Source organism: Pipra filicauda, unplaced genomic scaffold (assembly GCF_003945595.2).
Source record: "Pipra filicauda isolate LSUMZ 115617 unplaced genomic scaffold, ASM394559v2 scaffold100_size2392355_pilon, whole genome shotgun sequence".
Lineage (NCBI taxonomy): Eukaryota > Metazoa > Chordata > Aves > Passeriformes > Pipridae > Pipra > Pipra filicauda.
In genome coordinates this window covers 114,904-135,254 of record NW_024103441.1, presented here as the reverse complement: position 1 = coordinate 135,254, position 20,351 = coordinate 114,904, and the positions used below count along the sequence as shown (strand labels likewise).

General features: G+C 52.9%; 1 protein-coding gene across 3 annotated transcripts in view; it reads left to right on the top strand.

Annotated features, from left to right (window-relative positions):
- The window catches only part of KCNT1 (potassium sodium-activated channel subfamily T member 1), a 78,397-nt gene that overhangs the window by 31,962 nt on the left and 26,084 nt on the right, over window positions 1–20,351 (top strand). Inside the window, exons 1-2 of one of the 3 annotated variants that reach the window (XM_039379399.1) lie at window positions 6,032–6,530; window positions 17,331–17,372. The exons of 1 other annotated variant lie outside the window; for it this stretch is intronic. In XM_039379399.1, the coding sequence (XP_039235333.1) occupies window positions 6,382–6,530; window positions 17,331–17,372 (191 nt within the window). In that variant the 5' untranslated portion in view covers window positions 6,032–6,381. Of the gene's footprint in view, window positions 1–6,031; window positions 6,531–17,330; window positions 17,373–20,351 lie in introns of those variants that run through there. One more of the 3 variants, XM_039379431.1, reaches the window with a different exon arrangement.

Here is a 20,351-nt window from a genome sequence, read left to right as displayed (position 1 = left end):
ACTGTGATGACAGAAATCCCTGCAGTTTTGTGAACTTTTCCTGAAATGCTTTTAATGACAGTTTAATAATAACACTTAGCTCTTGGTACAGAGCTCCTCACCCCTGGAACTGAAACGCTTCGCTGCGAAGGGTAAGGACCATTATCCCCCGTGTTCACAGGGGGGGAATAGCTGGTTTTATTTGTGGGAGTAATTATAACAAGTGGAATTAATCAACTTCTCGTATAAATGGTGTTGCTTTTTAAAGACAAATGTCAGGGAGGAGTCCTAGATACAAAGGAGAACTCACAGTGGTGTCGATCCATCTGACGGCTTCTCGGGGAACTCGTCAGAGCCTGTGGTGCAAAGGCATTAACCCTGCCAAGGGAGTGTGTGGAGGGAACAGAAACCAGGCAAAGTCAAGGCAGGAGAGGGCACAGTGTGGATTTACTGGTGCCCTGGGTCTTGGTGAGTGGGCACTTCCAGGAGCTGCTGCTGCCCTAAATCCCGTGGGTGTTGGTCCCTCTGCCTGTCCCCTCTCTGGCTGCTCAGAGCTCCCAGCTCCTGACTGTCCTCTGGGTCTTGGTGTGCTCCATGTAGTACATGGAGAAATTCCACTGAAATAGTTCCTTTAGCAATAGATTCCTTTCTTGGCTGGAGGACTCAGAGAGGCTGTGACCTCTTAAAAGTTCCTGTGAAGTCACTGAGTTTTGGGCTTTTTTTTCCATCCTCTCTGTCCTGCTCTGCATCCCCCTGGTGCATCTTGGCCCTCTCCAGACTGCAGGGAAAAGGGCTGATTCCTGTGCTGAGCCCAGGGTAATAGAGGCTTGTTTTGGCTGCGGTGACAGTAATGGGCATTATGAATAATATGAATAATAATAATGGGAACACAGGTGGGGGAGTCACTGCGAGGCTTCTCGTGTGTCTCTGCCCTGCTGCTCCCAGCCCGTTACTGGTGCTGGTTGTGGAGATGCCAAGGCATGGACTGACCTCAAAGAAAGCTGAAATTCTGGGAAATCCTCCCATTATCTTTGGTACTCTGCTGCTGAGGGGTAGGGGACGGCAGGACCCACGACCCTCAGACAGGGAGGGTGTGGGAGCTTCAATGCAGGAGATGTCTGCAAGTGCTTTGAATTGCAAAGTGCTGCTGTGGCCTCAGCTGGCCCTGCCCTGCCCTGCTCTGACAGCACCAGCCCCTGGCTGGGTGGGGGATCCATGTCTCTCTCATGGGGAGCAGCCCCTGGGAAGCCCCAGGTCACCTGGATGCACCTCTCTGGGAACAGCAGGTAGGAGTCCCCATCCATCCCTGGCTTTCCTTCAGGAAGGATTTGATCCTCTGTGTCTTTTAAACCCTGATTTTCACTGCACAGCTCATCTCTGAGAAAGACCTGCTGGCTCTCCCAGCAGTGCTGGGCTCCTGCTCCCAGGCCATGGGCCAGAGAGGACCTTCCTCTCCAGGCTAATGGAAAAAAAATGGAGAGAATTTTTTTAATTGACTCGGAATCAATAGATAAAGTATTCTCTAAGCACTTTTATTAATAAATATATACATCCTCGCTGCCCAGAGAGGGTTGCCAAGCATCTCCTGTATATTCTAATATCTGCAATCTGAATTAATCAATGTATTGGTATTGTATTTGTGACTGTAAAAGGAATGAAGCTCTCTGGGTTCAACCCTTTCGTGGGCTGCAACTCCAGCTGCTGATGGATAGTCAAAAATACAGGGAGAAGGGTCTGTCTTGTTAGGAAAAGAGTTAATTTGGCCGTTCTTGAGCAGGGTGTGCTGTTCAGGGGAGCAGGTGAGGGGCTCCTGGGTGTTCAGGGTGCCCTGAGTGTGTCCATGCTCCCACCCATCCCTGTGCAGGGGAGCAGCACTGGCACCACTCCAGGATGGAAAGGCCAAAAGAAGGGGGATGGAGCATCAACGTTGCTTTTTTGCATTGTTTTCTTTTTGGCAAATTTGTTATTTCACTGAAAGAAATGACAGAGTTAAAAGTACTCTGGTGAGGAAGCAGAACCTTCGTCTTCTGTGATTTGAACTTCTCATTGGAACAGAGAATGATTAGTAAACATTAAAAAAAACCCCAAATCTTTAGATTTCTTTGAAAATATGGACATTTCCAGGCAGCTTTGTTGCAGGGGGATGTGTCTGCTGGTGTTTGAAGTGGTTTGGTGCTGGGCTGGCTGCAGGAGCCTCGGTGGGGAGCTGGGGGGGTGGTTGCAGGGCTCTGCCTGAGCCTTGGCAACCTCCAAACATTGGCAGCTCTTGAAAAGCAATTTTACAAAGTGCCTGGTGACAATGTAGGGCATCCCCTGGCGACTCCAGGGCAAAACTGATGCTTGTGCACTTCGTGAAAAACACTTCAGCAAGAGGCTGGGCCAGGGGGGGTTGTAGCATTTGTCAAAGTATTGGTTGTGCTCTGGAGTTTATTGAGCCATTAATATGTCGTGCTGTGGCATTTGTTGGGGTCTTGAAATGTAAGAAGTGTTTGTGGCAGTAGTAAATGCCATGGGATCTTGTTTTTCCTTGGTGTTATTAAATAAAGGGAGATCAGGGGTGCCCTGCCAAGGCAGCAGGAGCACGGAGCAGCCAGAGGGGCCGTGCAGGGGAAGTTGATTTTCCTAGAGCTGCTTGTCCAGTGGCTCCATAGAACCAGGGGGGTGCTGGAGGGGATAATAATGAGCCTTAATGACTTTTCAGCTCTGGCTCCCTTGAGTTAACAGTCTGTTTGTGTGAACACAGCCCCTCTTGTCGAGCAGCAGCTCTGCCATGGCTGATAAAGTCTCCCATGAGGTGCTGGTGGGGAGCTGGTTTTGTCTTCTGGCAAAATGTGCTTCCCTACCCAGGCTACTTTTTGTGGGTTTGGAATTGTCTTTGCAGAGCTGATGCCTTTCAAGGTGACTGTTGAAGATTTTTAAATACATTTAAGTGGCTTTCCTTGCAGAAGGCTTTGCACACTTAACACCCTCGGGTGGTATCTCAACAGAACAGGTTTGTTTGCCACAAGAAAATGAGGAAAACCCAACCCCTTCCTGTTTCATGAACCAGTTCTGATGGACTGGGTCATGCTTTATTAATAATAAGTTGAATATGTGCGTGAAGGGAGTTTTGGCAGTCGGGACTGAAACCAACCTGGATGAGAGGGAGAATATTTAACAATGCACTTGCTGTGGATTCAATTAGGAGCAATGAAGAATCTGCTTCTTTCTAAATCTTATTTTCAGAAATATTATTACCCCTGCAACTGCTGCTCAGCAATTCCCAGCCATCTCCCCAGCCCCCCGGCACAGCAGTGGTCTCTGCATAATGTAGACACTGAAATGAGAAATCAGCACTTTGTAATGGGCTCTCAAACTAAAATTAAACGTCGATTTCCTGGCTTGCAGTCAGATGGTTGGCATTCAGTTGGCGTGGGGAACGTTTCTGGACCAGAGGCATTCTTGCTCGGACTTTGATGTTACCGGGATTGTGTTTTGTTGATTTTTCCCTCCTGGATTCCCTGGGAGAACGTGCTGTTCAAACAAGGTGCTTGATGTGTGGCTTGCCCCTGGACTCCATGGGTGGAAGCACGGCCGAAAATGTCCCTGCAGGGCTGGCTCACCGAGCTGTGCTTCAGGGGACACTTCCAGCCACGGCTCTTTCTAGGAACAGGCTGTTTCTCAGCCAGAGTGGGTGTTCTGGGTGTACTGGATGGACTGGGCTGCCTTTGCTCCAAGTTTCTGCTTTACTCCTTCTCCCTCAGCTGCTCCTCCTGACACACCAGCACTCGGAGACTGTCGGGGAGGAGGTTTGGGAGGGGAGATGCTGCCGGGGCTGCAGATCTTGAGGTGAAGTGGGGAACACGTTGCACTGCCGAGAGAGGGATATTTTTCTGACAGAGCTGCTTCAGCAGCTCAGGGCAGAGCTGAGCTCTCTGAGTCACTCTGTGGGGTCATCCAGCCTCGCAGATGTTCCTCGGCACCGGGTGACCTCTTTTCCCCCTCGGAGGGGAATGGTTGCTCACAGCCACGGCCCCGTTTGCAGCTTCTCGTGACCTGGTGGTGGGTCATTTCCCCCTGTCTGGTTTTCCTGTCTGGGTTTGTGTTCAAGTGCTTGACAGAGAAGGTGACTTCACGGAGGGGCTCCTGCAGGCAGAGCTCCTGAAAGGGTTTTTTGATGTGCTTTTTGTCACCTTATGCAAAAGTATGACAGGAGGGTTTCCATTTTCCATTAAAATTCCCCAGGTCTTTTCCTAATCCCTCCCCTGTTCAAGCTGCTCTGTGATGGCATTAGTGCTGAGATGATAACTTAAGCATAAGCCACTTTTCACATCTAATCTCAATCCTAAAATTAATGTTCTTCTGCAATCAGGAATACAATAGAATTGTAGAATTCTCCCAAAAAGAGAGACCTGATTGCCCCCATCCCAGTGGCTCCTTCAGTCCAGGAGGATTCATCAGGCCCTGGGCTGGGCACACTCCAATCCAGAGGGCTGACAGCAGTGATTATATTTGGGGTTTGAGAACAGCACCCTGAAGTAAAGAGAGATGGAGCAATAAGTTGAAGATGAGGCTGAATCAAACCATGAAGCAGAAAGGAATGACTCGGGTAGGAAATGAATGCACTGAGCTAATGAATCACTTTGAGGCAAAACAAGAAATTAAATGTACTCTGAAAGCTGGCACATTAGCAAATGGGCTGTGGGTTTTTATCCATTTTACATTTCAAAATGCTGAAATAAAGGATGTTGTAGGATGAAATCCCATTAAGAAATAATGCCCGGAGTAGGGAAACAAGGATTTGGTTAACAGGAAACAGGGACTTTGTTTCTCTTCCCAGAGCAGCTGGGAACTGCCTTTGTGTCATGGGGCAAATCACTGTTGGGCATTGATCTCTGGGGGAGAGCAGAGCTGGTTGTGCCTGGCAGCTCCCTGGTGAGGGAGGGGAAGGGAAGGATTGGCCTTTGCTTCCCAGAGGAAGCAGGTGCAGGACGCTGGTGCCGAGTGCTCTGACAGCCTGGTGGGATTATGGAAGTGTGTGGTGTGGTTGGGACACAGAGCTGGTGCCAGAAGGGATTGTCAGGGGAGTACTTTGGATCCCAGATTTCCCATTCCAAGGCAGCTCCTGCCCTCCCCTCACAGCCAGCCTTTGCCCAGCTGCCATTCCCAGACTCTGGGAAGACCCTTCTGTGTGTCAGTATGTTGACATGTCAATTTTAAAGGAACCCCCTGGTGAAGCTGAATTATTTGCACTTGTTGCTGTGGTGATATCCTGCTGGGGTCAGTCCTTGGATTTACTCTTGGTGGGGCAGCATTGCCACCCACTGCTGGGCCGCGGGGCAGCGCTGGCGTGGGGCGTTGTCACACCGTGGAGTGGGGTTGGCATGACTCGGGGTGATGGTGGCAGGCCTTGGGGGGATGTTGACGTGCTGTGGGTGATGTGGCAGAGCTGGGGTGGTGTCGGGCCGCCGCTGTCCGTGGTGCTGAGCCCTGTGCCCCCCCCACAGCACTGCAGCACCGTCCAGGGCCACTGGAAGATGCTGTTTGTTGGGGCTGCCGTCGAGCACGAGCTGCTGTGGACTGGTGGCATCCCCAAAAGAGGGCAGGATACATCACCATTTCCCCCTCCCCCCCTTTCCAATCCCACCTGCACTGAGGGACTTGGGGGGGTATCACCTGCTCAGGTCTCCAGTGGCCACAGTGAATTCTCTTTTCTGTTTGACATCTTCAGAGGTCGATGCCAAGCATCAGCAGCAGCTTTTGTTGTCACCTGAAGAGGGAAATCTGGGTCGTCCTGGGCCAGGTAACGTGCACCTGCCTGACCAGGTGAGCAGTGCCTGAGTCCCAGCAGTGAGTTCCTCTCCTCTGGGTTCACACTGGGTGCTTTCAGGAGGGGACCTTGCTCTGCTGCTTTGTGTGTGTGAGCCAAGCCTGCTGAGTCTGTTCCCTGGCACGCAGTCCACACTCTGCTCTGTACACAGAGGAATAAGATAAAAAAGCTTCCTCCCCCTCACGTTGCTACTGAAAAACAGGGATGGGGGAAAAAAAAATAATCCTCCAGCCCCTGCCCTGCCTGTGGTGATAAGAGCAATGCAATCTTTTCTTTAACCGAGGCAGGGCAGTTTCATTATTCAGCAAACAAAGCCCTTTCAGGGATTTCTGCATTGTGGATGTTTTCTCGGTTGTTTTGCACCAAATTCGTCGCAGCAGCAAGGCCACAGAGTTTGCCTTGACTCCCCTCACTACCAAAATAAATGTACAGGGCAGGATTGTTCCACTGAGCAGCCGTGACTGGGGAGAGAGAAGAAGGAAGGAGATGGTACGTGCCGACAGCTCTAAACTGATTGCGGTGAGGATTGCTATGTATGAGAGAGTTCAGGGGGGAAACAGGAGGAAGTCACAGAGGCAGCCAAGGCTCGCAGGATGGCGAGAGCCAAGCTGAAGAATTCCCCTTCCGAGAGCAATTCCCATGTCAAAACCGTCCCGCCTGCGACGACAGAAGATGTCCATGGGGTGAGCCCCTTGTTGCCGTCTCGGAGGATGGGATCCATGGGGAGTGATGTCGGACAAAGGTATTGCAGGACTGCAGTGGTGCGTGGGGTGGGTGGGGGGGAGGCAGCACCTTTTATCTTTTAAATGAGAGGGGAAGGATTAGAGCCTCCACGGGCTGGAGGGGTGGTGGATCAAATCCTTCTCATAGAGCCACACCGGCTCCGAAGTTGTATTATGAAATAGGGAGCTGGGGCAGAAGAAAGCCAATCCTTTTAAATTTTTTATAAGTGCTTCTTGATTTTTTTATATGCCTAAAGCATGTCTGAATGGCAGCCTGAGTCCGTGGGGCTGCCACACACCACTGTTAACTTGCCTTGCACCTTCTCTGTGCAGTATAAAACCAAAGCTTAATTACACTGCTAACATCATGATCGGCGCTGTACAGTAGCCCCACGTTTGCATGGCAGGAGAGATGCTCCATCTGAGCAAGAATTTACTTGTAACTGCAATACAAAAAAAAAAAAAACAAAACTGCTGCAGGAAATGCTGCAGCCTTTCTGCAAGCTCACAGCTGAGTGTACAGCCAGGAAGGAGCTGTTTTTTCAGGAGGATGGAAATGCTTTACACTGCGCTGGGATTACAGTGTTTCAGAAGGAGCCAGGTCCCCTAGTTACGATGAGGATCCATATGTCACCAATTCAGTCCTTGTTCTGTTCATTCCATTTTCTGTTTCGTTTTTTTTCTGCCATCTATCCAACCTTTCAGCCCATCCCTGCTGCCTCCCCTCCCGGCAGGAACTGCCTCACCTGTGACTGTGTACTGTGCGTCTTCTAGGATGTGGTTTGGTGCAGATGAGCACGGTAGGAAGGCTTCTGCTCGTGGTGAATTTTACTTGTTTGGCTTCAGATTGGAATGAATTAACGCCTCAGCCTCAGTCTCCTGGCATATCTGGGGGGAGGGTGGCACCCAGCCAGGAGGAGCAGCTGTGTCCCCGCGGGGGAAGCCGGGGAGGGAGGTGTGCGTTGCGGGAGCACCGGCGCGGCCGTTCCCGGTGCCGAGCCGTGCCGGGCACATGCTTCAGTCTCCAGGTCTGGGAGGCAGAGTCCTGGTGTGTCCCTGGTGTGATGTGCCAGCTCTCCAGATGGCACCAGTGCTGGTGCTCTGGTGAGCAAACACTTGGGTCTGGTGGGTCTGACTTGGCCAGGCAAGGGCTTGCACGTGTGGGGAGCTGCAAACGGGCACCGTGTGGGTGCAGTGGGACTAAATCCCTGGAGCTGGTGTGGTCTGAGCACGTTTTGGTGAACAATCTGAGTGTGCTCCCAGTGCTGATCAGGCTGCTTGTGCTCTTCTTCTGTGTCTTGTCTCATTGCTTCAAAAAGACACCAAAGCTGGACCTGTTCTGGGGGTACCTGCACCTCTGAGGGCACGTCCTGAGCTCCACTGTGGGCAAAGTCTTTGGAGCAAACATCTCCTCTCTGTGCCATTCCAGGTGCTGGGGGTGTACCCCTCAGGGCAGGGCCAGTGGCCAAATCCAGGTGTGCTGTGACTAGAAAAATACAACTGGGGACTCCTATGAGCTCGTCCCACCCACTGCTAATCAGCTGTGATTAGAGGCGCAAGAGGGGCTTCTCCTCTCCAGCACTCAGGGGCTTGGCGGGTTCCTGCCCAGGACCAGGGAGCCAAATCTTCATCCCAGGGCTGACCCTCCTTGTCTCTTGTGGGAGCACAGCATAAGGGAGGGGTGCTGCAAGGCCTCCTTGGATCCGGGGGGGCAGCAATCCCCAAAATCACATCGCTACAGTGCTTTAGTGGATCCTTGACAAGGACCAGCGTGCGGAGCACACTGGGGTGCCTCAGGGCTGTGTGAGAGACCCGATTCCCCGAGTTTTACTGGAGTTTTAAGTGTTTGCTGCAATCCTGTTGTGAGGAGCTGATGCTGGGAGGTAGAGAAGTTGGTGGCACACTTTTGTCCTCGTGTGCCTGCGGGCAGAGCCCCGCGAGCCGCAGCTTGCGGTGCCTGGATTCCCGAGTGCCGGGCTTCCCTCCTTCCCTGTGCGCTGCTTCCCAGCGATGAGTTGGCAGTTAAGATTTGTGCACTTCTCTTCCACCGCCTGTGCAAGCAACAAAGGCAGGAAGATTGGTTTGGGAGTGATGAATAGCGTGTTTGAGGTGCTTCGTCTCCTCCAAACCCAGACACAAGCAGCGTTATCAAGTCGGCAGCGACAATTATCACTGGGAGTTGGGAGTGAATTAGCAGGTGATGGTGGAAGAAGATGTGTGTTAGAGGATGTTCTCAGGGATGCAAATGATTTCTCCAGATGATTGAAGCCAGTGAAATAATTCTCACCTACTTTATTTACCTCCTTACTCTGTCTCTTAGTCATTGCAGCACCTCAGAGCTTTTAGGAGTTCCCAGTCAAAACAGGAGGAAAGGATTTGAATTCATCTGAGGAGAAACCACTCCACAGATGTGTATTATTCTACACTTGGAAGGCAAAAAGGGGACTTCAGGACTGTCCCTGGGCATCCTGGATAAGGATTTTTTCCTGTGTGCGGGGTGGGACCAGCCCAGGCTGCCCGTGTGGGAATATCTCCCACTGAAGAGGCTTGGAGCTACTTCTGTATGTCAGGGACTGCTCTGAGATGGGGTTGGAAGCAGGGCAGCCTCTAGGCTATGCCAGGGAGGGCAGGCTAAGCTGCAGACCATCTGCCTGGGCACTGAAACTCTTCTGGCAGCCAGTGATAGTGACTGGAGAAGCCGGGAGAGGCTGGGCCTTTCCTTGCGAGACGAGTTTTTCCTGAGGCAGGTCAGTTCCCTGTGCCTTGTGTTGGGAGGGATTTGAAAGGGAAAGGTGTGATGGGGAACAAAGTCAGAGCAAAGCCCAGCTGTGCTCTGAGCTCTCCGTGGAGCGCTCTGTGTTTGGGGAGAAGCTGCTGGCGGGAGGCAGGACGTGGAAATATCTGCTTGGATCCCATTCCATGGGCCGGTGATCTCCCTGTAACACCGGAGGGGTGGGTTTAAAAACACAAACAAATGTTTTTACAAGATAACCATGTCCTGTTTGTGCAGCTCTGCTGGAAGCAGGGGAAGCTCTGGCCATTGCCTGTCCCAGGGAACAGTGGTATTCCAATGGGATTGCAAACATTCCCTTTAGGTATCTGCTTTGGACACTTCGCTCCAGGCCTTGGCAGGGCTGGGTGTCCCCCCCTCGCCTCCTTGACTTGTGTTTGTTGAGCTGCCGAAATCTGAACTGCTGAAGGTTTGGGGGAGAAAATTAGCATTGCAGAAGAGCTGGGATTGGAGAGGACCCTGGAGGGCTCTGCTCCAAACCTGCTCAAAGCTGGATGGGCTTTAAAGTTGTCCCAGCTGGCTCAGGACCAGCCCTGCTGAGTTCTGAACATCTTGCTGGAGATTTCTCAGCTTTTCTGGGTGCCGGGTGCAGGGTTTGGTCACTCCCAGGGGGAATAATTTTTCCCTCTGCATCTCATACCTGTTCCCTCCTGTCCCTTTGCTGTGTGTGTCCCAGAGGGGGCTCACTGCTCCTCACCCATCAGTTGGATCCTTCCCTCCCTTTCTCCTTCAGGCTGCACGTTCCCACCTCCCGCAGCCTTGCCTCGTCTCTCGGTTCGAGATATTTTTGGCAGGAATAAATGGGACTTTGCTTCAACCCTGTTCCAGTCAACAAGGTGGCTGGAGACTCCTCAGAGGCAAACAGCAGCATTCTGCTGGGGCAAGTTTACTGGGAGGTTTCTTGAAGGTAAAGCACTCTGGGCAGTGAGGAATTCACCCAAATGCGGCTGAAAATGGAATTTCTGGCCGGTCGATGTTTTGTTCCTGCCGGGGGCAGCCAGGTATCAACAAACAGGTCTGGCTCAGTGTGTTTTCATTGCCTGGCACTTGCACACAAGATCACAGGCAGGTCCAGTCTGGCCAGTGAAACCATTGCAGCTGCTGTGTCCTTGCAGGCAGCTCTCTGGGGGATGTTCTCTGGAGCAGGTCGGAGCAGCCTGGATACGATTCCCTGCCGAACCATCCCCGTGCTGTGCTGCTGAATCCCCTCCCAGGGGGACAATAAGTCAACAGCTAATTTATTTATTTTTAACATCTCTTTAATAACAAAAGCTTTGTTGGAAAAAGTGCTTTCAGAGCTGTATCTCTGCCCTCAGCCAGTGCCATGTGCTGGTCGGGCACCTCCGCTCCCGGCGAGGCGGCTTTGGGCAGGAGAAATGCTGTGCCAGGGACATTCCCTGGGTTGGGTTTGCTCACCCCTGCCCTGCCAATGTATGCTCCAGCCTTGGGTCTTCTGCTGCTGCTCTGCTGGCTGTGGATGAGGGTTCATACACCAGGTATTTGGGCAGTGCTGAGGCCGGGGATGTTGAGAGGGTTTGGTGATGGGAGGATTTCTGCATCTGTGCCAGACCTGGCTCCTGCACCGCTCCTCTCTGAGCTGGGACTCAGCTGCCACTTTGGGAGGGAGGGCAGGAATTGGCTTTGCTGTGGGAGCCTTTATGGGCAAGACCTGAAATGGAGCCTGGAGGGGTCCAACAGTTTTGCTTAAAAAGTGTTTCGGTCTTGATCTGCTTTCTCTCTGACTGGGCAGGGCAACCCTCCCTGGGGTGTATTTTTGGCAGGGGTGTCTCTGTCTGGGGAGCACCAAGTCCAGCTGGGGCTCACTCTGCCGTGCAGCTGTTTGCTGGCAGGGTGTTGGTGTATGATGGTTGCCCAGACTGGAGCGTAGTGTCTCCAACCCTTCCCCCAGCAGTTACCAAACCATGGGCTCGTCTCAGCTCTGGGGTCCAACCCCCCAGCCTGCCCGTGGGTCTGTGCCTGGCACTCCCATGGGAAGGTGCTCGCTGAGCATCACCTCTCCTTCCAGCCTTGAGTGTGTTTTCCTTGGCATTGTCAGGCCTGGGGGGTGGCACTTCTTACACACCATTTAACCTGGGAGTTTCTGGGCACTGCTGGGTGATGCCAAGGGTGTTTTCAGTGTAGGACCACTGCAGAAATCGGGCAGGGTGCTCAGCTGCTCTACTGTAAGGGCAGCATGGGAATGCACTCCTTGATCCTGATGAACAAGAAACAATCCCAGATCCTGCTGCCAGCACAGGGAGCTGACCGTTGGCATCCTTTGCACTAAACAGAGCTGTTCATAAACAGCAGCAGTTCCACCCCAGGCTTGAGCCTGACTTCTTCTTGTCCTTGTCCTGGAGCTGCTGGAATGGCCCCTGAGCTGCTGGAATGGCCCCCAGGCTCTGCTCATCCCCCGTTTTGTACCCACTCTTGTGCTCAGGGACAAGACCCCCATCACTGTGTCCCAGCCAGGGCCCAGCTCTCAGCTCCCTCGTGCAGTCTGGGATGTGTTTCAGGGTCTGGTCCCGTGTCTGTGGTTCCCATCCCTCACCCCCCTGTCCCTGTCTCCAGCACGCTCTGGCACAAAGTGTTTGTGCCCTGGGCACGGGGTGATGCCACCCCCTGAACTGGGTGCTGGAGGGGAACAGGCTGGGCTGGGGAAGTGCTGAGCTCTCCTCCCACGGCTGCTGGGGAGCCGCCAGCACTGCTGAGAGTGTCAGTGCCCTACATAGCACTGCCAACCAGACACCATCCCCACCCAAGGATGCCACGCTCAGCACAGCACTTGGGCTTTGGCTCTGTTTATTTTAGATCTCTCATTCCCACCAGGTCTCATCAGGGCACAGGGATTAGCATGTTCCTCCTCCAGGAGAGGCTTTCCTGCTTGCTGGAAGAGCGGGATGCCAGCCATGACCATCCCTCTGAGCGGGCATGTGGGGCCGTGCGGGACCATGACATGGGGGGGTCTCATAACCCCCTTCCAAGCTCAGGCCCAGTCCTTCCTCTACAAGGATCGAGCACTTGTCAGGACTCCAGGGACTCATTAAAAGCTCATTAGCAAAGACAGGGAGCTGTGTGTTAGAGCAGCCTCAGGATCTGAGGGCATTTTTGCCCAGTGCCCAGTCTTGGAGGAGGTTGTAGCCAGGTGGGATTGGTCTGTTCTCCCAAGTGACAATCACTAGGACAAGAGGAAACAGCCTCAAGTTGTGCCAGGGAAGATTTAGATTGGATTTGGGGCAAAATTTCTTCACCAAAAGGGTTGTCCAGGCCTGGCACAGCTGCCCAGGGCAGTGGTGGAGTCACCGTCCCTGGAGGGATTTACATGACGTGTGGTTGTGGTGCCTGGGGACATGGGATAGTGGTGGGCTTGGCAGTCTGGGTTAACAGTCAGATCTGATGATCTTGGACATCCTTTCCAACCTATGATTTTATGATTCTGGGGGAGGCACAACTTCCTGGAAGGGAACTGCAGGCAGTGCTGGACAGGGGGCTGGGAACAGCTTGTCCGGCTGCAGCGAGCGACGCTGTGGCTTTGGCACCGCGCCTGTTTGCTTCCAAACTTTCTGTATTTTAGTTGTGATAGGGGTTTTGCAGAGGAAAGCCAAGGAAAAGTACCTCTGTGATTAGGGAAGTACCTTGAGGAGGCAGCTGAGGCCAGGCTACCTCCCTGCCTGTGCGGGTGCTCTGCCTCTGGTCGTGGAAGGGCTTGTCCATGTGGCACTTTTCCAGCTGTCAGCACGTGCCTGGAGCAGTTGGTGGCTTTTCCAGGTGCCCACCAGCACACCTCCAAACTGGGTGTGCTGGGGGCTCAATCCCTTTCCTGGGGTCATCCCTGCTCCCTCCTGCAGCCGGGAAGGGGGGGCTGCCCTTCCCCTCCCCTCTCGCACGCGTTTGTGAGCAGGACGTGTGCACCTTCCTCTGCCTTTCCCCTTCCTCTTGCTCGTTCCTTCTCCCCCTCTTTACTTTCTTTTTTCATCTCCTTCCATCTGTCCTTCTCACATCAGGCTATTTTGGGCTGAGTTTCTCACTGTCAATATGGTAGGAACCGTGGTGCAGCTCATGTCTTTAGAGCATGAGCAGCACTTCAGGAAGCCTTCCCAAGCACTTACCTTGCTTGGCTCATCTTAACCCCCCCTGCCTTGACCTCATCTTGAAGGCATTTTGAGATCAGGGTGAAAAGGCATTAAATCCTTCCCATGGCCAGAGGAGAAAGCCATCAGATTTAATACCTTTTTGCCCTGGTCTCCAAACACCTCTGAGCCTTGCAAGTGGTGATTAAGCAGCCTGAAGCCAAGCGTGGTGTTGGCAGGTCATTACTTGTGTCTTTTTAACTCTCAGAGGCTTTAAGTCAAGGCATGATTTTGTTTTTTGGGGGGTTTTTTGTTTGTAAATGATGGCTGTAAATTGAATAGGAAATGCAGAACCAGGGGTGAATTTTTAATACTCTTCATTTACCAAAAATCCAGGAGACAGCAGGGAAGGCACAGGGCTGGCAGGGAGTTTGCTGGGAGGGAGCAGGGCTCTCTGTGAGCTGGGCTGAGCTGCTGCTGTGCTTTGCTGCTCTCTCCATCTGAGCATCCTCGAGCACTTGAAAGGCAGGGACAGTTTTTAGCCTCAAATTATCTGCATGAGGCAGATGAGCCAAATGCCACCTGGATCCCGCAGCGCCCTGGCAGGGCTGGGAGCAGAACCGGGGCTTGGCATGGCTGCCTTCCTCCCCTGGAGAGAAGGGGGCTGGTTCTGCTACCCAAATTCTTGGGGTACTGGAGCCCAGGGGTGCTGCTCACATCCCTGCCCAGCTCAGGGGAGCAGAACTGCTTTGCTGGGGTGTGCTGGAGCCGGAGCTGAGGAGGCAGATGAGGTGGAAGGTGGCTGCTCAGCTGAGGAGCTGCCTCCAGCATGGGTGGGCAGGTGATTGCTCTCTTTTACATAAGCAAGGTTTATTATGGCTTTTGTTCTAATAATAAATGTGCCTTTGTCTCTTCACCTTCTAATAAAACCTTTCTTTTTTGTAAGGGGCTGCAGCTTGAAAGGTGGGGGCAGACGTGTCTCTGGAGCAGCCAAGTTCCTTCCCCCTCTGCTCCTCTCCTTTCTCCCATCCTTTCCTGCTCTGCCCTTCTCTCTGGGAGGTGCTGCTTGTGCCAACCAGGAACTTGGCATTGTGATTTAATGCTTAGCAACACCAGGGCAAGGGGCCTCAGCTTTCCCTGTCTGGGTATGGCATTTGTCTCCCAGGCCCCAGACTCCAGGAGGGAGCGAAGGTCGGGCTCGCAGCCTGTGCCATGGTTATTTTCCATGGTAGGAATGAGATGAGTTGAGGTTTGTCTGCACAGGGATACCCAGGGAGGCAGATCTGGATGAAATAAAAAGGTGAATTTGAAGCAGATTATCTAAAACACATTAAAAGCCAGTGCAACCCTTCTGACGCCGTTAAATGGTTTTAGTTCTGTCTGTTGTAAATCACGGATAATAAGTTTTGGGATCTGGAAAACAGCTGTTTTCCAGATGAGATTTGGAATGATTTTTAGTTTTCTTAGAAAATTTTCCGTATTTTCTCAGCGATTGGACTGTTTATGAGAATTTGGGTGCCTGGTGGGAAGGAGGAGTCTGAGGAAGGTGTCCTGGGAATCCTGCTGGCTCATCCCAGTGCTCTGGAACCCACAGTGGTGCCAGACCTGCAGGGTCTGCAGGACCCCATCGGGCTGTGTGATTAAATGTGCTTCTGCTGTTTGGTTTTCAGGAGTGTTGTTGTGCACTGGGGAGCTGCAGCTGGAATGAGCCCCTTCCCGGCTGCCAGCTGGCACTAGATTAGGAGAAAACCAAATCATCCGCTGATTCTTTCCCCATAAACATCTCTGCGAGGCATAAAAGGCTACTGTTCAAAACCAAACACAAGTGGAGGGGCTTGAGCAGCCCCTGCTGCTAACGTGGGATAATCCAATTTGGCAGGAGGGAGGCTGAGCTGGCGAGCTCCTTCCCGCGGGCTGTGCCTGCCTCTGGTCTGCAGCTGGAGAAAATCTGGGATGGTTGTCACCAATAAATGCCAGGACTGCTCCGAGGGACAGCACAGCTGATAGACCCACCCCAGGGCTTGTTCTTGCTGTGAGAGACAACACGAGGGACCACTTGGTGTGAACTCACTGCTCCAGGAGGGTCACACAAGAAAGCTGGAGATGAGCAGGGAAGAGGGTTGAGAGGCAGGTGGGAGAGGGGCAGGAGCTGGGGGTGTTCAGCCAGAGAAGAGAAGCCTCTGGAGAGACCTTCAGTACCTAAAGGGGCTCTAAGAGAGCTGGAGAGGGACTTTGGATAAGGGCCTGGAGTGACAGGACAAGGGGGAATGGCTTCTCACTGCCAGAGGGCAGGGTTAGATGGGATACTGGGGAGAAATTCTTCCCTGGGAGGGAGGTGAGGCCCTGGCACAGGTTACCCAGAGAAGCTGTGGTTGCCCCATCCCTGGAAGTGTTCCAGGCTGGGTTGGACAGGGCTTGGAGCAATCTGGTCTAGTGGAAGGTGTCCCTGCCCATGGCAGGGGGTGGAATGAGATGAGCTTTAAAGTCTCTTCCAACCCAAACCATCCTCGGATTCCATGGTTATGCTGCTTTTAAGGGAACTGATAAGCACAAGATTTGTCCTATTTGTCCCCAGCCCCTCCTGCCCCACGGCCCCCCAAGAACTCCCCATTTAGGGTTGGGGACCTTGCAGCCTCCTGTCGTGGGAGGTGGGGCTGTGTCTAGACGGCATCACCTCACCCCACATCGAATCCCTGCTCCCTCCCGCCAGGCCCCGGCATCTCTCCCAAATGGAGCATCTCCCGTGGCTTTCCCAGATCTGAGGTGTGGGGACATTGCTGTCGGTGTCCCCCGGGGTGGTGGCTCCAGTGGGACATCCTGTGCTCCCTCTGAGCTCCCCCCTGCAGCCCTCACAGGGATCAGAGCTGAGGAGCAGCAGCAGCAAAGTAAATCACGTCGCAGGGAGGCTGCTCCGCGTGCCCGGGAGCTGAGGGATGGATCGGCTTCCTCTGGACTCGCATTTTCACTGAAATGTGGATTTATTGCTTTTATTTATTTTGCACTGTGCTGGAGTGCTGGAGTGCTGTGGCCTCATAAAGCAAAAGCAAAATACAAGAAAAATCTTTATGAGCTGCAAGTGCCCCGTTGGCTTGGATGATATTTCTCGGTTGTCCTGGCTCGTGGTAAATAAGGAGAGGAGAGAGGGCACTGCTGGAGCAGGGAAGGGCTGAGGCTCAGGCAGGTTCAGGGCACTGCTGGAGCAGGGAAGGGCTGAGGCTCAGCTAATGCTGTTGGTGATGGGGACCCAGAGCCATCCCAGGAATCTCTGGAAGAGCATCACTTTTGCAAAAGGAATTTTTCCCTTTGCAGCTCTAATTTCCCTTTGCAGCTCTGTCTGTCTGTCTGTCTGTGGGATGTACAGTACACGAGCACAGGCCCTTTGCCTCCCACCCGCTCTCATATTTCTTTATGTTCTTCTTTCTCCCCCTGCCCTCATCCCCCCCCCCCCCTTACCCTCATTATTCCTTTCTGTTATTTGATTTTATTTGATTTGATTTATTTTTTATGCTGTTTTATTTTCCCTTCTCTGCTCATCACTCGTGCTTGTAAAACCAACCTAGGAGAAACACAACACTGAGTTCCTCTAAAAGCACCCCCAGCCCCTAAAAACACCAACCTCCCAAAGCCTAATTTCTCAGCAGAGAAGGCGTGGCGCTGATTAGTGGCAGAGCAGCGATGCCGTTTGCGAGGCTCATTTAAAAAAGAAAAAAAAAAAAAAAGGCATAAAAATTGCTTTTATCCACGGAGCTGAGTCCTTAAAGGGGCCAGACATTGGCAAAGCCACCAGAGCATCACTGTGTCCCTGGTGTCCCCCCCGTGGGACCTGAACGGGGAGGTGCGGTGTGACCCGCTGGGGCGATGTCAGCGTTCCCGGCGGCGCAACCTCGGTGGTTGTGCTGGTTTCCCCCCCTCGGGTGGCTGTGCCTTCCCTCACCTGCTGTGATGCTCTCGCTCTGTAGGCCTCACGCCGAGGACTTCAGCGTGGATTCCTCCTTCTCACAGTAAGTTCTCCGCGTGTTTTCCCCGCGCCGGCGCCGCGGGAAGGGGCGAGGGCTGCGCTGGCACCGCCGGCCCCGGGGACCGTCGCTCTGCCCACAGGGAGAAGCCAACGGTGTTCTCCAGAGAGCAAAAAACCCCTTGGAATCTGGGGGGTTTGTGTGGTGTGTGTGCACTGGTGAGCAAAGTATTTTGGGCAGTACTGCTGCTGAGAACAGTGGTTGGACTTGGCTTTAAAATTAGTGATGGATTAGGGGTGGATGCTCCAAGTGTTCAAGGCCACCTTGGATGGGGCTTTGAGCAACCTGGTTCTAGTGAAGGTGTCCCTGACTTTTAAAGGTCCCTTCCAACCCGAAGCAGTCTGTGATTCCATGATTATTCTGCTTTTAAGCACAAGATTTGTTCATTACTGCTCCTGGCACCGAGGAGTTGTGTATGGGACCAGCAAACCCTTCTGAAATGATCCCCACCGTGGGGAGGATTATCTGCACCCAGGGACTGGCAGGTTTCTTGGGGGAAGGAGTGATATCCTTGGCAGCAGATTGGTGATTACCCATTAACCATGAGCTCCATGCACAGACCCTAATTAAACAATGCAGATTCATCAGCACGAGCAATTAGAGGAGCAGACTCATGAGTGTCAGCCTCCAGTGTTGCAAAACAAATAAGGCGAACGAAACACAGCGTGTTATTCCATTGCTTCTTCCCTTCTTTGGGTTTTAATCTTTTAAAATTATTATCATTACTTTATTAAGAGCAAGTGGTGCCACTGCCCAGCAGCCATGGGCAATGTCCAGACCTTGGATGGGAGACAGTGGGATGATGAGTTGAGGGATGAGCAGGTCCTTGCCCAAGACCCACGGCTGGGGGTGTGTCCTCAGTGCTGAGCGAGAGCCCTGGGACCCCACAGGGAGAGGTCTGGATCAGGTGATCCCAGAGCACATTCCAGTGCCTGAAGGGGCTCTAAGAGAGCTGGAGAGGGACTTTGACCAGGGCATGGAGTGGTAGGACAAGGGGGAATGTCTTCCCACTGACAGAAGGCAGGGTTAGATGGGATATTGGGAAGAAAATCTTCCCTGGGAGGGTGGAGAGGCCCTGGCACAGGTTTCCCAGAGAAGCTGTGGCTACCTCTGGATCCCTGGAAGTGTTCCAGGCTGGGTTGGACAGGGCTTGGAGCAATCTGGTCTAGTGGAAGGTGTCCCTGCCCATGGCAGGAAAGTGGAACAAGATGATCTTTAAGGTCCCTTCCAACCTAAACCATTCTATGATCTCCAACCCCTGAGTGTGTCACTGCTTCCTCCAGTGCTTGGTTTGGTGCCTGGAAATGAGCCCTGCAGCTGCTGAATACAGTTGGAGAGGGATTGCAGCTGCCTTCAGGGAACGAGGAATCGATAAAAATCCCATTCTCATTGCAATGTCCTCCCTAATAATAAAAAATAGTGTGTATATATATATATATATTAAAAAAAAAAAAAGAACAAAAAGTCCAGCAGGAGATTTCTTTTATATCATTACAGATTCATGAAGCCTTTCCTGGCTGGCCAGGGCCTGTGTCCCAGCTCAGTGCCCTCAGCCTGGTGCCTCCTGCCCAGCCCTTGTCCCACTGGCACACGAGTGCTTGTGTGGATGAGTTCAGGGAATTGCTCTTGTCATGGTGCAAGTTGAGTTGTCCTGAGGACTGGCCTGGGAAGCCAACCTTGGTCTTGCCAGAGTCTTTCCAGAAGTAGCTGCTTGGAGCTTGCTTTCCATCCCCTCAAAAATAAAACTGCAGCGTTGCTGCTGGAGCCAGGATGACATTACCTGCACCCAGCTGGGTTTAATTTGCTGCAGAGTGGTTGGCAATATCAATTCTTTCTCTGGGCAAAAATCACTCTCCATAATAAAACAGGAGATGGATTTTTTTTCCTGAGTTATTCCCGAGGTAAATGCACGAAATCTGGGAGAAACAAGTTTTTGAGCTTGTGGGGCATGGCATCCTGGCTCTCTGTGCAGCGTGGCTGTTGATGTGGGACTCAGTTTTGCTAATCTCTCTGGTGTGGGTCAGCATGTGCTCTGTCAGGAGCCTGGGCAACTCACCAAACTCATTCCTGGGGATGCGGGAGCTGGTGGGAATGTCTGCCTTTCCACAGGGCTGGGACAGGGCTGTGGTGGCTGTGACAGTGCCATGGTGGCTGTGATGGTGGCACGGTGGCTGTGACTGCCATGGGGACTGTGACGGTGCTGTGGTGGATGTGATGCTGGCACGGTGGCTGTGACTGTGCCATGGGGACTATCATGGTGCCTGTCAGGGGCTGCTGTGGGACCTGCTGAGCTCCTCAGCCCTGAGCACTGCCCTGATCCATTGGGATTGTCTGGGACCCTGCAGAAGGAGCGGGGAAGCAGCTTCAGTCTTGCACCTACTAAGGGATGTTGGATGAGAGTGATACACTAAAACCGGCTGGATTTCCCCTGTTTGGAATACTTGGCCTTCTGGACTATGCAACCTCTGCCACTGGTCTCCCCAGTGCTCTCATGTACCTCCCAGGCTCTGAAACTCTCTCCTGGCCCCAGCCCTTCTCCCTGAGACAGGTGTCCCCTCTCCCCTTCCCTTGTTGGCAGGGGGGCTGTGCCCCTCAAAGTGGCAGATGGAGTGATGCCCTGGATCCCCATCCCTCTCTGGTTGCTTTGTGCTTTCTTGTTTAAAAATGTGCCAGATTTATTGGGGAAGTTGCCGCAGTGAGAGGTTTCCTGGGTGTTTGGTGGTGCCCTGGAGAAGCCGAGGCGTTCATGGAGAAAGCTCCTGCCAACGGTGTCTCACGGCTCGGTGGGGAGTGGAGGGGTGTCCAGCCACCTTTGGCTCGTGGCACAGCATCAATCCTGCCCAGCTACTCCACAGGAGGGGTGAACCCACACATCCCCCTGGCCGATGAGGGACCCCCAGGGCCGTGCACCCCGTGTTTGGAGCCGTTCTCTGCACGCTTGCTGGCACAGCCCTGCCGAAACCA